The 13,609-nt window shown below is 46.1% G+C and overlaps 1 protein-coding gene across 2 annotated transcripts in view; it reads right to left on the bottom strand.

Moving 5' to 3' along the window:
• Positions 1-9,685: 9,685 nt before the first annotated feature.
• Positions 9,686-13,609, bottom strand: part of LOC110523899 (dynamin-like 120 kDa protein, mitochondrial) — an 81,326-nt gene continuing 77,402 nt past the window's right edge. For both annotated transcript variants that reach the window (XM_036940953.1, XM_036941002.1), the window contains 2 exons: positions 11,896-11,968; positions 9,686-11,488 (listed from right to left, as the gene is read on the bottom strand). In XM_036940953.1, the coding sequence (XP_036796848.1) occupies positions 11,904-11,968 (65 nt within the window). In that variant the 3' untranslated portion in view covers positions 9,686-11,488; positions 11,896-11,903. The remainder of the gene's footprint in view (positions 11,489-11,895; positions 11,969-13,609) is intronic.

The following is a 13,609-nucleotide window of genomic DNA, read 5'->3' as shown; positions in this document are numbered from 1 at the left end:
GGCCTCCTGTCAAAGCAACTCCGCGAGGGATCAGCCTCCCTCCCTTCCACCACTGTGGACATAGATACACTTCCATCCTGGCAACCCAGACTGGACAATCTAACCCACCGCCACAACTAGGCTTGGCAACCTAACCCACCGTCACAACTAGGCTTGGCAACCCAGACTGGACTTGGCAACCTAACCCACCGCCACAACTAGGCCTGGCAACCCAGACTGGACTTGGAAACCTAACCCACCGCCACAACTAGGCTTGGCAACCTAACCCACCGTCACAACTAGGCTTGGCAACCCAGACTGGACTTGGAAACCTAACCCACTGCCACCACTAGGCCTGGCAACCCAGACTGGACTTGGAAACCTAACCCACTGCCACAACTAGGCCTGGCAACCCAGACTGGACTTGGAAACCTAACCCACTGCCACAACTAGGCCTGGCAACCCAGACTGGACTTGCCAACCTAACCCACCGCCACAACTAGGCTTGGCAACCCAGAATGGACTTGGGAACCTAACCCACTGCCACAACTAGGCTTGGCAACCCAGACTGGACTTGGGAACCTAACCCACTGCCACTACTAGGCCTGGCAACCCAGACTGGACTTGGCAAAATAACCCACTGCCACAACTAGGCCTGGCAACCCAGACTGGACGTGGCAACCTAACCCCCCACCACCACTAGGCCTGCCAACACAGCTCCACCAGAGCTGTTTACCTAAAGCAGGGGTGGGCAATTCCAGTCCTCAAGGGCCTGATAGGTGTCACAGTTTTGCCCCAGCCCCAACGAACACACCTGACTCCAATAATCACCTCATCATGATCTTCAGTTTAGAATGCAATTTGATTAATCAGCTGTGTTTGCTAAGGATGGAGAAAAAGTGTGACGCCAAATCAGGCCCTAGAGGACTGGAGTTGCCCACCCCTGACCTAAAGAATGAGCTAGCGGAGCCCAGATCTAACCTGCTGTACCCTTGGTTGCCATGAATGCCAGTCATAATCTTATCCATATTAACCCACTACCACATCCACGACAAGGCCCGGGCCACATTTTCTCCTCTTACTTTAAGAGTTTGTGTGATGATGTGTTTTTCCATGGCAACATGAAATTATCACACGCACACACACATGCACACGCACAAAAGCATGCACATACACACACACACACACACACACCACTACCTCAGTATTCACACGCGTGCACTGCTCTTACAATACAGTCATTAACTCTAGGAACTTATCGTAATTTATAGCTCACCCAGAATCTGAGGACAGTGGGTGAGAGGATGCGAGATGTGTGTGTGTGAATAGTGTGTGTGTGTGTGTGTGTGTGTGTGTGGAGGGTCGCTGACCTCTGTGACTTGGTGAAATCCCCATGGGCTCAATTCAGCGTTGGAAGAAACCCCACAGTCCGCAACATAATGAGCACAATAGTGACATCTTTTCTACCCCGCACAGAAAGCACACTGGGCCCTGGGGACAGTCAAGGGTTTGTTGCTGAAAGTGGAGAACGAAACCTGTTGCCTACAGCCCTCTGATAAGATACAGACTGTGTCAGTTTGCCAGAAGGGTGCAAACGATTTACATATTTACTTGCCAATTGACATATGTTTACTTTTTTTTTAAAATCCCTGTGAATCAATAAATAAGATGACCTCTGATGGAATTTGAAAAGGAAAACATGATGTTTCAATTCACCTAATGACCTGAGGCCAACCACAGAATATTAGACAAAAAATGTAGATGGCAGTTTGCTCAATAGCCGAGTTGTTGTAGGCTACACCTCTTGCCTGATCTCCCCTCCACTGGTGGACCAGTGTTGGGGTTCCCAGGGTCTCCTACCCTGTCCCTCAGCCTTTCCGTACTTCTCTCTCTAACCCAGGAGGCACACAGCGAGACAATGAATAAAGTCTGCCTATCGGACAAGCCGGCAAACAAATGCTAACACGACCCAAACTGCCCAAAATCGTATATTTTTTCAAGATTGATTCACAGTAGTGCTAACCACCCCTCACACTGACTGACCTATTCCACTAAAAGGCAAGGGAGGGAGGGGTGGGTGTGAAGGGAGGGAGGGGTGCGTGTGAAGGGAGGGAGGGGTGTATGGAGGGAGGGGAGAGGTGAGGGGAAGGGAAGGAGTGGTGAGGGAAGGGAGGGGTGCATGTGAGGGGAGGGGAGATTAAAAAAGAGAACAAGATGACTCTTTGGGAAAGAAGATAAATTAAGCATTGCGAGTGTCTGTTGCAAAGACACTTGGGGTAGGTAGGCAGTGACCAGGAGACCAGAGATACAAGGACATGCAGGCTGTTGGGCCAGAGCAGGAACAAAGGCCTCCGCTAGACTAGACAGGTCACCAGCACTGAGTTTTGGGAACATACCTGTTCCGGGATTCTTCCGATGGTATTGAGGAGTACACCACATCAGTCACTGGCTTCATCAATAAGTGCATCAATGACGTTGTGGACACAGTGACTGCAAATACATACCCCAACCAGAAGCCATGGATTACAGGCAACATCCGCACTGAGCTAAAGGGTAGAGCTGACAATTTCAAGGAGCGGGACTCTAACCCGGAAGCTTTTGAGATGTGGCTATGCTTGCAAACTTCTACACACTACAAAGGGAAGCACAGCCGAGAGCTGCCCAGTGACACAAGCCTACCAGATGAGCTAAATCACTTCTATGCTCGCTTCGAGGCAAGCAACACTGAAACATGCATGAGAGCACCAGCTGTTCTGGACGACTGTGTGATCACGCTCTCCGCAGCCAATGTGAGTAAGACCTAAACAGGTCAATATTCACAAGGCCGCAGGGCCAGACAGATTACCAGGACATGCACTCTGAGCATTCTCTGACCAACTAGCAAGTGTCTTCACTGATATTTTCAACCTCTCCCTGTCTGAGTCTGTAATACCAACATGTTTCAAGCAGACCACCATAGTCCCTGTGCCCAAGAAGACTAAGCTAACCTGCCTAAATGACTACCAACCCGTAACACTCACGTATGAGTGAGTATTGCACTCCACACTGCCCTTTCCAACCTGCCCTTTTGCACTCCACACTGCCCTTTCCCCTCCTGTACTCCCTGTTCGATCATGACTGCACTGCCAGGCACAACTCCAACACCATCATTAAGTTGGCCGATTACACAACAGTGGTAGGCCTGATCACCGACAATAACGAGATAGCCTATTGGGAAGTCAGAGACCTGACCGTATGGTGCAAGGACAACAACCTCTCCCTCAACGTGATCAAGACAAAGGAGATGATTGTGGACTACAGGAAAAGGATGACTGAGCACCCCCCATTCTCATCGACGGGATTGTAGTGGAGCAGGTTGAGAGCTTCAAGTTCATTGGCGTCCACATCATCAAGAAACTAACATGGTCCAAGCACACCAAGACAGTCGTGAAGAGGGCACAACAAAACCTATTCCCCCTCAGGAGACTGAAAAGATTTGGCATGGGTCCTCAGATCCGCAAAAGGTTATACAGCTGCACCATCGAGAGCATCCTGACGGGTTGCATCACCGCCTGGTATGGCAACTGCTCAGCCTCCGACCGCAATGAACTACAGAGGGTAGTGCGTACGGCCCAGTACATCACTGGGGACAATCTTCCTGCCATCCAGGAACTCGAAACCAGGCAGTGTCAGAGGAAGGCCCTAAAAATGGTCAAAGACTGCAGCCACCCTAGTCATAGACTGTTCTCTCTGCAACCGCACAGCAAGCGGTACCGGAACACCAAGTCTAGGTCCAAGAGGCTTCTAAACAGCTTCTTCCCCTAAGCCATAAGACTCCTGAACATCTAATCAAATGGCTACCCAGACTATTTGCATTCCCTCGCCTACTTTTACGCTGCTGCTACTCTGTGTTATTATCTATGCATAGTCACTTTAATAACTCTACCTACATGTACATATTACCTCAACTAACCAGTGCCCCTGCACACTGACTCTATACCGGTACCCTGTGTATATAGGCTTGCAATTGTTATTTTACTCTTTCATTAGTTCTTACTTTTATTTATTTATTTTCTTAAAACTGCATTGTTGGTTAAGGGCTTGTAAGTAAGCATTTCACTTTAAGGGCTGCACCTGTGGATTTGGCGCATGTGACAAATACTTATGCATGTATAAATAAAATAAAATTGTATGTGGACACCCCTTAAAATGTGTGGTTTCTATCTCCATTCTCCGTAGACTTTCAACGTGGCACCGTCATAGGATGCACCAAAGTGTTAGACCAGACAAGCTCACAGAACGGGACCGCAGAGTGCTGAAGCGCGTAAAAATCGTCAGTCCTCGGTTGCAACACTCACTACAGAGTTCCAAACTGCCTCTGGAAGCAACGTCAGCACAAAAACTGTTCGACTGGAGCTTCTTGAAATGGGTTTCCATGGCCAAGCAGCCTCACACAAGGCTAAGATCAAGCGTCGGCTGGAGTGGTGTGAAGCTCGGCTCCATTGGACTTTGGAGCAGTGGAAATGCTTTCTATGGAGTGATCAAATCAAATCAAATTTATTTATATAGCCCTTCGTACATCAGCTGATATCTCAAAGTGCTGTACAGAAACCCAGCCTAAAACCCCAAACAGCAAGCAATGCAGGTGTAGAATCACGGTGGCGAGGAAAAACTCCCTAGAAAGGCCAAAACCTAGGAAGAAACCTAGAGAGGAACCAGGCTATGTGGGGTGGCCAGTCCTCTTCTGGCTGTGCCGGGTGGAGATTATAACAGAATATGGCCAAGATGTTCAAATGTTCATAAATGACCAGCATGGTTAAATAATAATAATCACAGGCAGAACAGTTGAAACTGGAGCAGCAGCACGGCCAGGTGGACTGGGGACAGCAAAGAGTCATCATGTCAGGTAGTCCTGAGGCATGGTCCTAGGGCTCAGGTCCTCAGAGAGAGAGAAAGAAAGAGAGAAAGAGAGGGCATACTTAAATTCACACAGGACACCGGATAGGACAGGAGAAGTACTCCAGATATAACAAACTGACCCTAGCCCCCCGACACAAACTACTGCAGCATAAATACTGGAGGATGAGACCGGAGGGGTCAGGAGACACTGTGGCCCCATCCGAGGACACCCCCAGGACAGGGCCAAACAGGAAGGATATAACCCCACCCACTTTGCCAAAGCACAGCCCCCACACCACTAGAGGGATATCTTCAACCACCAACTTACCATCCTGAGACAAGGCCGAGTATAGCCCACAAAGATCTCCGCCACGGCACAACCCAAGGGGGGGCGCCAACCCAGACAGGAAGATCACATCAGTGACTCAACCCACTCAAGTGACGCACCCCTCCTAGGGACGATATGAAAGAGCCCCAGTAAGCCAGTGACTCAGCCCCTGTAATAGGGTTAAAGGCAGAGATGGTGAAGCGTCAAATCTGGGTTTGGCGGATGCCAGGAGAACTCTACCTGCCCCAGTGCATAGTGCCAACTGTGAAGTTTGGTGGAGGAGGAATAATGTACTGGGACTGTTTTTCATGGTTAGGGCTAGGCCCCCTTAGTTCCAGTGAAGGGAAATCGATGCTACAACATACAATGACATGAAAGACGATTCTGTGCTTCCAACTTTGTGGCAACAGTTTTAGATAGGCCCTTTCCTGTTTCAGCATGACAATGTCTTCGTGCACAAAGCGAGGTCCATACAGAAATGGTTTCTCAAGATCAGTGTGGAAGAACTTGACTGGCTTGCACAGAGCCCTGACATCAACCCCCTCAAACACCTTTGGGATGAATTGGAATGTCGACTGCGGGCCTAATCGCCCAACATCAGTGCCCGACCTCACCAAAGCCCGTGGCTGAATGGAAGCAAGTCCCTGAAGCTATGTTGCAACATCTAGTGGAAAGCCTTCCCAGAAGAGTGGAGCTTGTTTTAGCAGCAAAGGGGGGACCAACTCCATATTAATGCCCATGATTTTGGAATGAGATGTTTTACAAGCAGGTGTCCACATACGTTTGGTCATGTAGTGTATATATTGTCTCGGTGGGAACATGGACGTGTTCAAAGAGACGAGCTACGACCTCCGTAAGGTAATCAGAGAGGCAAAAAGACAGTGTCGGGACAAAGTGTAGTCGCGAATCAATGGCTCAGACACGAGACGCATGTGGCAGGGACACCAGACTGTAAAGGGACGCTCACAAGGACTGTGTGCTCTTGTTCTCTGTAGATGACGTGAGTAAGTCATTTAATGTGATAACCCTCGCAAGGCTGCCGGCCCTGACGGCATTCCAAGCCGCATCCATAAAGCATGTGCAGACCAGCTGGCTGGAGTGTTTTCGGACATATTCAATTCGCTCCATATCCCAGTCTGATGTCCGCACCTGCTTCAAGATGTACACCATTGTTCCTGTACCCTAGACAGAAAAGGTAATTAAACTGAATGACTATCGCCTGTAGCACTCACTTCTGTAATCATGAAGTGCTTTGAGAGGCTAGTTAAGGACTATATCACCTCCACCTTACCCAACACCCTAGGCCCACTACAATTCACAGTATCGCGCCCACAGAACCACAGAATCCCCATTGCACTGCACACTGCCCTATCCCATCTGGACAAGATAAATATCTATGTAAGAATGATGTTCATTGACTACAGCTCAGCTGCCCTGAACCTTAGTCACTGTTCTAGCCGGCCTCCGCCCAGTACCGTGCCCTGAACCCTAGTTACTGTTCTAGCCGGCCTCCGCCCAGTACCCTGCCCTGAACCTTAGTCACTGTTCTAGCCGGCCTCCGCCCAGTACCCTGCCCTGAACCTTAGTCACTGTTCTAGCTGGCCTCCGCCCAGTACCCTGCCCTGAACCCTAGTCACTGTTCTAGCCGGCCTCCGCCCAGTACCCTGCCCTGAACCTTAGTCACTGTTCTAGCCGGCCTCCGCCCAGTACCGTGCCCTGAACCCTAGTCACTGTTCTAGCTGGCCTCCGCCCAGTACCCTGCCCTGAACCCTAGTCACTGTTCTAGCCGGCCTCCGCCCAGTACCCTGCCCTGAACCTTAGTCACTGTTCTAGCCGGCCTCCGCCCAGTACCCTGCCCTGAACCTTAGTCAATGTTCTAGCCGGCTACCACCTGGTCCTGCTCCTTAGAGACTGCTGCCCTTTGTACATAGAGTCATTGAGAACTGGACACTTGAGTAATGTTCACATACTGTTACACTCACTTTATATGTGTATATTGTATTCATGGCTCATTCTATATAACTACTGCTGTACACACCTTTTCTATTAATATACTGTCCATACACAACACGACATATCTATACATTTATATTCCGTCTCCTACATTGTTCGTTCTGATATTTCTTAATTTCTTGATTTTATTTTTCTGGATTACGGTGTGTATTGTGTTTTTTCTTCTTTGCTAGGTATCAGTGCTCTGTTGGAGCTAGAAACACCAGCATTTAGCTAGGTATTACTGCTCTGTTGGAGCTAGAAACACCAGCATTTAGCTAGCTATTACTGCTCTGCTGGAGCTAGAAACACCAGCATTTAGCTAGGTATTACTGCTCTGTTGGAGCTAGAAACACCAGCATTTAGCTAGGTATTACTGCTCCGTTGGAGCTAGAAACACCAGCATTTAGCTAGGTATCAGTGCTCTGTTGGAGCTAGAAACACCAGCATTTAGCTAGGTATTACTGCTCTGTTGGAGCTAGAAACACCAGCATTTAGCTAGGTATCAGTGCTCTGTTGGAGCTAGAAACACCAGCATTTAGCTAGGTATTACTGCTCTGTTGGAGCTAGAAACACCAGCATTTAGCTAGGTATTACTGCTATGTTGGAGCTAGAAACACCAGCATTTAGCTAGGTATCACTGCTCTGTTGGAACTAGAAACACCAGCATTTAGCTAGGTATCAGTGCTCTGTTGGAGCTAGAAACACCAGCATTTAGCTAGGTATTACTGCTCTGTTGGAGCTAGAAACACCAGCATTTAGCTAGGTATCAGTGCTCTGTTGGAGCTAGAAACACCAGCATTTAGCTAGGTATTACTGCTCTGTTGGAGCTAGAAACACCAGCATTTAGCTAGGTATCACTGCTCTGTTGGAACTAGAAACACCAGCATTTAGCTAGGTATTACTGCTCTGTTGGAGCTAGAAACACCAGCATTTAGCTAGGTATTACTGCTCTGCTGGAGCTAGAAACACCAGCATTTAGCTAGGTATTACTGCTCTGTTGGAGCTAGAAACACCAGCATTCGGCTCAGTATTACTGCTCTGTTGGAGCTAGAAACACCAGCATTTAGCTAGGTATTACTGCTCTGCTGGAGCTAGAAACACCAGCATTCGGCTCAGTATTACTGCTCTGTTGGAGCTAGAAACACCAGCATTTGGCTAGGTATTACTGCTTTGTTGGAGCTAGAAACACCACCCTTTAGCTAGGTATTACTGCTCTGTTGGACCTAGAAACACCAGCATTTGGCTAGGTATTACTGCTCTGTTGGACCTAGAAACACAAGCATTTCGCAAGTATATGTATGCAACCAATAAACATTTATTTTGATACCCTGGAGTACTGTAGTTTCAGGACAATATAGGCTTGAGCAACAAACAGACACTAAACACATCTCTAAAGAGTGGCAGATACTGTAAGCAAATGGTGTGGACATTTAACGACATTTAACGATACTAATTTACTCTACAAAAGCGACAATCTTTAAAAAAACTTTTTTTTTTACTGAAGTTATACATTATTCATGGTCTTAGAATAAGGAACAAACCTGACGGAGGAATTATACAACTGTATGAGGATTAGTATGGGTGAGGAGAATGCATACTGTCTGCAAGAAAACGAAATAATAAAGTACAAGACAGACCAACAGGATCGGCGGCCATGCACAGTAGATCACCCGCTTGTTTTTGATAAACGGTGGCGATTCAACATGTAGAATTGCCTGGAGATTAGCAGAAAATGACGGCCGATGTTCTGTGATCAGAGGCTATAGGACGACCACCCGTTGCATTTAACGTTTCGTCAGCAACGGTCTGTTCACACTACAAGACTGTGGTAACAAAAGGTAGTCTGTGCTAGGTAAAGTGTCGCCTTCTCTCAGCTCACTGGTCACCATAGCAACACCCACCCGTAGCATGCTCTCCAGCAGGTATATTTCACTGTTCATCCCCAAAGCAAACACCTCCTTTGGCCGCCTTTCCTTCCAGTTCTCTGCTGCCAATGACTGGAGCGAATTGCAAAAATCGCTATAGTTGGAGACTTATGTCTCCCTCACCAACGTTAAAGTCAACTGTAGGAGCAGCTTATCGACCACTGCAGCTGTACATAGTCCATCTGTAAATAGCCCATCCAACCAACTACCTACCTCATATTTTTTTTCTGCTCTTTTGCACACCAGTATTTCTACTTGCAAATACTCATCTGCACATATAGTGTTAATTAACTCGTGTTAATTGCTAAATTGTAATTACCACTATTGGCCTATTTATTGCCTTACCTACTTACTTCATTTGCACACACTGTATACATATTTTTCTATTGTGTTATTGACTGTACGTTTGTTTATCCCATGTGTAACTCCGTGTTGTTTTAGTCGCACTGCTTTGCTTTATCTTGGCCAGGTCGCAGTTGTATGTGAGAACATGTTCTCAACTGGCCTACCTGGTTAAATAAAAGTGAAATCAAAAAAACATTTTAAAAGACAAAAGTCATTGACATAACACAGAAACAACTTATTGGAAAATTACATTTTTATTAACATCAATTTTATTTTCACTTTCTTAAACAATCAAATTTGTAATAAATAAAGCACATCTGATGGGGTATACCATGCAAACATTACATTCTATAACATCAAAGAGAACTGTAGGTGTTGAACCAACCGATGGATATCTTGTTACAAGAGCATCACACTCTGACATTCATCCCATAAGCAATAACGGATTCATGATCGGTATTAACTTTACATGTACACCACGTACGGTATTAACCCATATACACATATGAAGGACCAGGGTTAAGTATACCAGTCACCATTTCATTCCACTCTTTAGAGCCGGGAACAAAGAGTGGGGGGGGTGAAATAGGAGATGGAGAGTATAGAAGATAGAGGGCTTGAGAGAAGAGCAAGAGAGAGGATCAGATGGATGGAGTAGAGCAGAGAGAGAAAAAGGTCCCTCAGGAGAGACCAGTAGAGACCAGCTAGTCAGACAGTGTGACCTGCCCAGAGGCAGAGGAGCATGAAGAAGCAGAAAAAGTGAAAGGAATGAATGTACCAAGAACCCAAAGATGCCTGTGCAGCTCTGTCACCACGTTTGAATACAACGAGCATCTTTCCTCCAACATGATTGGACAATGTGGTTCCATCCACTGCAGGTTGAACTAGATTCTAGTCCAACACTGGATCTTCACCCAGAACAAAGATAGTAGAGGCCGTTTCGTCCAACAGTGAAATGAAATGCCATAATATAAACCCTTGTGATGAGGTGCACACACAGTAGGGTAGAGAGAGTGGTACATAGTGGGGCATTGCGCGCTGCCTATCAATAGCAAACATAACTCTCAAATTAACTCTGTTTGCCTGAAATAAGAAATCCAATCTATATTATATTATCTTTGTTACAACTAGTGTGGAATATTCTAGTTTTAGGAGGATGGAGGTTGACTGTTGTGCAAGTGAGGGTTAATAACTGAGGCCTGTACCTGTACGGTTAGTGACGCACTGGCTTAAAGCTAGCTGCTGGGATAACTGAAGTGAATTCACATTAAGTCCTATGTGGAACGAGTGCTAACAATAGGCAGGAGAATGACTTCAACCCAACAGGCGTTAATTCAACCCCTTGCGTTAATTTACAGCTAGTCAATCTACAGAGAGGAGGGTGGTTCCCATCACCCTTCCATCACACACCACGTCTGACTCACCTGGTCACCAGCAGACATTCTGGGGCATGCGTCCCAAATGGCATCCTACTCCCTCCACAGTGCACTACTTTTGACCAGTGCAATTTGGGACACAACTTCTGACAGGTGCACAAGCCGATTAAAGACATTCCCAAACAAAGGAAAGGAAGTTGGCAGTGAGAGAGAAAACCTTCACAACCGCCTCATTTATTAGAAACGAGGGAGCAATGAGAGAGAGAGGAAGACGACATGAGGTCGATCCGTCAGTCAGTCACGAGGTGTGTAACTTCAATCTTGTCCTCCCCCTTCTCTCTTCGTCTTCTCTGCCAAAAATGCAGAGCAAAAAAAGCCCGGAGACAGTTGTTGGATTCCTGTGTGAAGAGGACATGTCTGGTGTACTCATCATGGGCCTATAAAGCATGGTGCCCACTCTGAGCAGAGGAAGTGCTATCTGCTCAGCAACACTGATAACCTGATCCTCCTCAGTGTTAAGGGCTCCATCCGATAAACTCCACTCGCAGAAAAAAAAACTAGGAGCAACAGTTGGGCGTCACTGGGGGGGGGGGGTCAGTCATTTACAGAGGGAGGATTTAGTCTTCTTTGATCAGTGCAATGCTTCTGTGATCCATTGGTTTCTGCCAAGGAGAAATGGTGAGATGAATTACTGTATATCTATATCACACACACACACACACTCAAAAGTTTGGAGTGACTTAGAAATCTCCTTGTTTTTGAAAGAAAATCCATTTTTTTGTCCATTAAAATAACATAAAATTGTTCAGAAATACAGTGTAGACATTGTTAATGTTGTAAATTACCATTGTAGCTGGAAACAGCTGAAACGATAGTGTATATGTATTTGTATGTGTATATATGTATTCAAATCAAATTCTAATCATATATTTGTCGGATGTGCCGAATACAACAGGTGTACACAGTGAAATGCTTACACATATATATTTATATTAGAGACATTTCTGTACAACACTGCTCACTAATAGTCTATGTACTGCAGAATGTGAGATGCTTGACAGGCAGATACCTGGTGCTCTACTTCTCCTCGTGAAGAGCTTCTATGAAGGCTTCAAGTTTCTCCTGAATCTCACGGACCTTCTCTGCAGAGGAGGAAAGAGAGGATGGGGGTTAGTTGAATCTTTGCAAAACAAAAACAGTAGATATGTAGAGCATCCAAGATGCCTCAATTGATACAGTACAACCCAGGAAACCACTGTTGTCATGCAAGTTGGTTGAGTTGGCTAAACAGGCCTATTCTATTGTGTTTCCACCTGCGAGACCCAAGACTACTTGACGTTTCTCAGACTCTACGTCCTCCTGCTGTGACCGTGGCCTTCCAACTACCAGCACACAAGAAATATATACACAAGAAATATATACACAAGAAATACATTCACAAGAAATACATTCACAAGAAATACATACACAAGAAATATATACACAAGAAATATATACACAAGAAATATCCTGTGGCATACTTTCTTAGAACGAGTGTGAAACCAATGACCTGACATTCTGTATGTATTCACTAGCAGAATAACAGACGTGTCACAGGCCATTGTTCTGCCACCTCTTGTGTCAGCTAATCAGCAGACAGTCCCCACTGACATCCCTCAAACCTAAATAAAACTACCACTTAAGTGAAATATTATATTGAAGAGGGGAGTTGTTGACCATACCATACCTCACACACCCACACCACATCAAAGACCCCCCCCCCCCCCCCCCCCCCCCCAAAAAAACAAAAACAAAACCATGACATAGTATGTCCCTCCAGGCACATGTCTAGCTAATGGATGGGAGATGTCTAGCTAATGGATGGGAGATGTCTAGCTAATGGATGGGAGATACCATAACATTATTCCACATGAAAGGGAAAATACACTGAAGAAAAGTTGAGTCACCGCGTCCCGCTGCTGGGGTCCTTTTGTCCGAGATGGTGTTCTGAGGAGAAATCCGTCCGTACAACATGTACTGTCACACGATGGGCTGCAGTTACAAAGAGTCTTTAAAATCGCTGAATAAACAAATGGCAAGAGTAAGTCTTAGCAAATTAGAAAAAAAGAGGCCTACTAGCAGTGCCAGCTGCCCCGTCTCACTCTATTCCAGTAGACTAATCCAACTGGAGCTGCCCCAAGCACAAACAAAACTCTGAGGCGAGATATTATCAGAAGAGAATCTTCAAATGCTTTTGACAACAAACAAAAAACTTAAGACACAAAGGTCTGAAAGCTTCAAAACCAGAAGACTCCTTGATTTCTACGGCTCGATAAATCATAGCGGTTTAGCAGACCAGCAGTGTTTTAAAAAGGAGTAGGTCACAGCTTGACGTTAGATGGTTCTTCACCCTGAAAGTAGTCTATGGGCCAAGAGGAACTGTAATCCATGGTTCAGTTCTTTAAAAAACAGCCACTTCAGCTAATCTTAACCACCACAAGCTAACAGTCAATGGAAGTCAGAGGCATGTGAGCATGTTAACAAAAAACATTATGAGGAATCATCTAACACATCAAGCTGTAAAAAAGTGAAGTACTCCTTTAAGTGTCCATTTTAACACGACGGTGGGAGCTGCATTTAGAGGGTAACCTTATCCTAAAGAGAGGGGCTGGTGCAAGACCCTTTGGTGGGGGGCACGGGTGTAGATGTATCCCTTTCTGAAAGATGAAAGTCACACGGCAGTCTTTAAGTACACACACACACACACATACACCTCAGAGTCCTGAAATATGACACTAAAAGTG

Source organism: Oncorhynchus mykiss, chromosome 1, assembly GCF_013265735.2.
Source record: "Oncorhynchus mykiss isolate Arlee chromosome 1, USDA_OmykA_1.1, whole genome shotgun sequence".
Classification (NCBI taxonomy): Eukaryota; Metazoa; Chordata; class Actinopteri; order Salmoniformes; family Salmonidae; genus Oncorhynchus; species Oncorhynchus mykiss.
The sequence above is the reverse complement of the archived record's forward strand: the minus strand, read 5'-3'. Positions and strand labels throughout refer to the sequence as shown.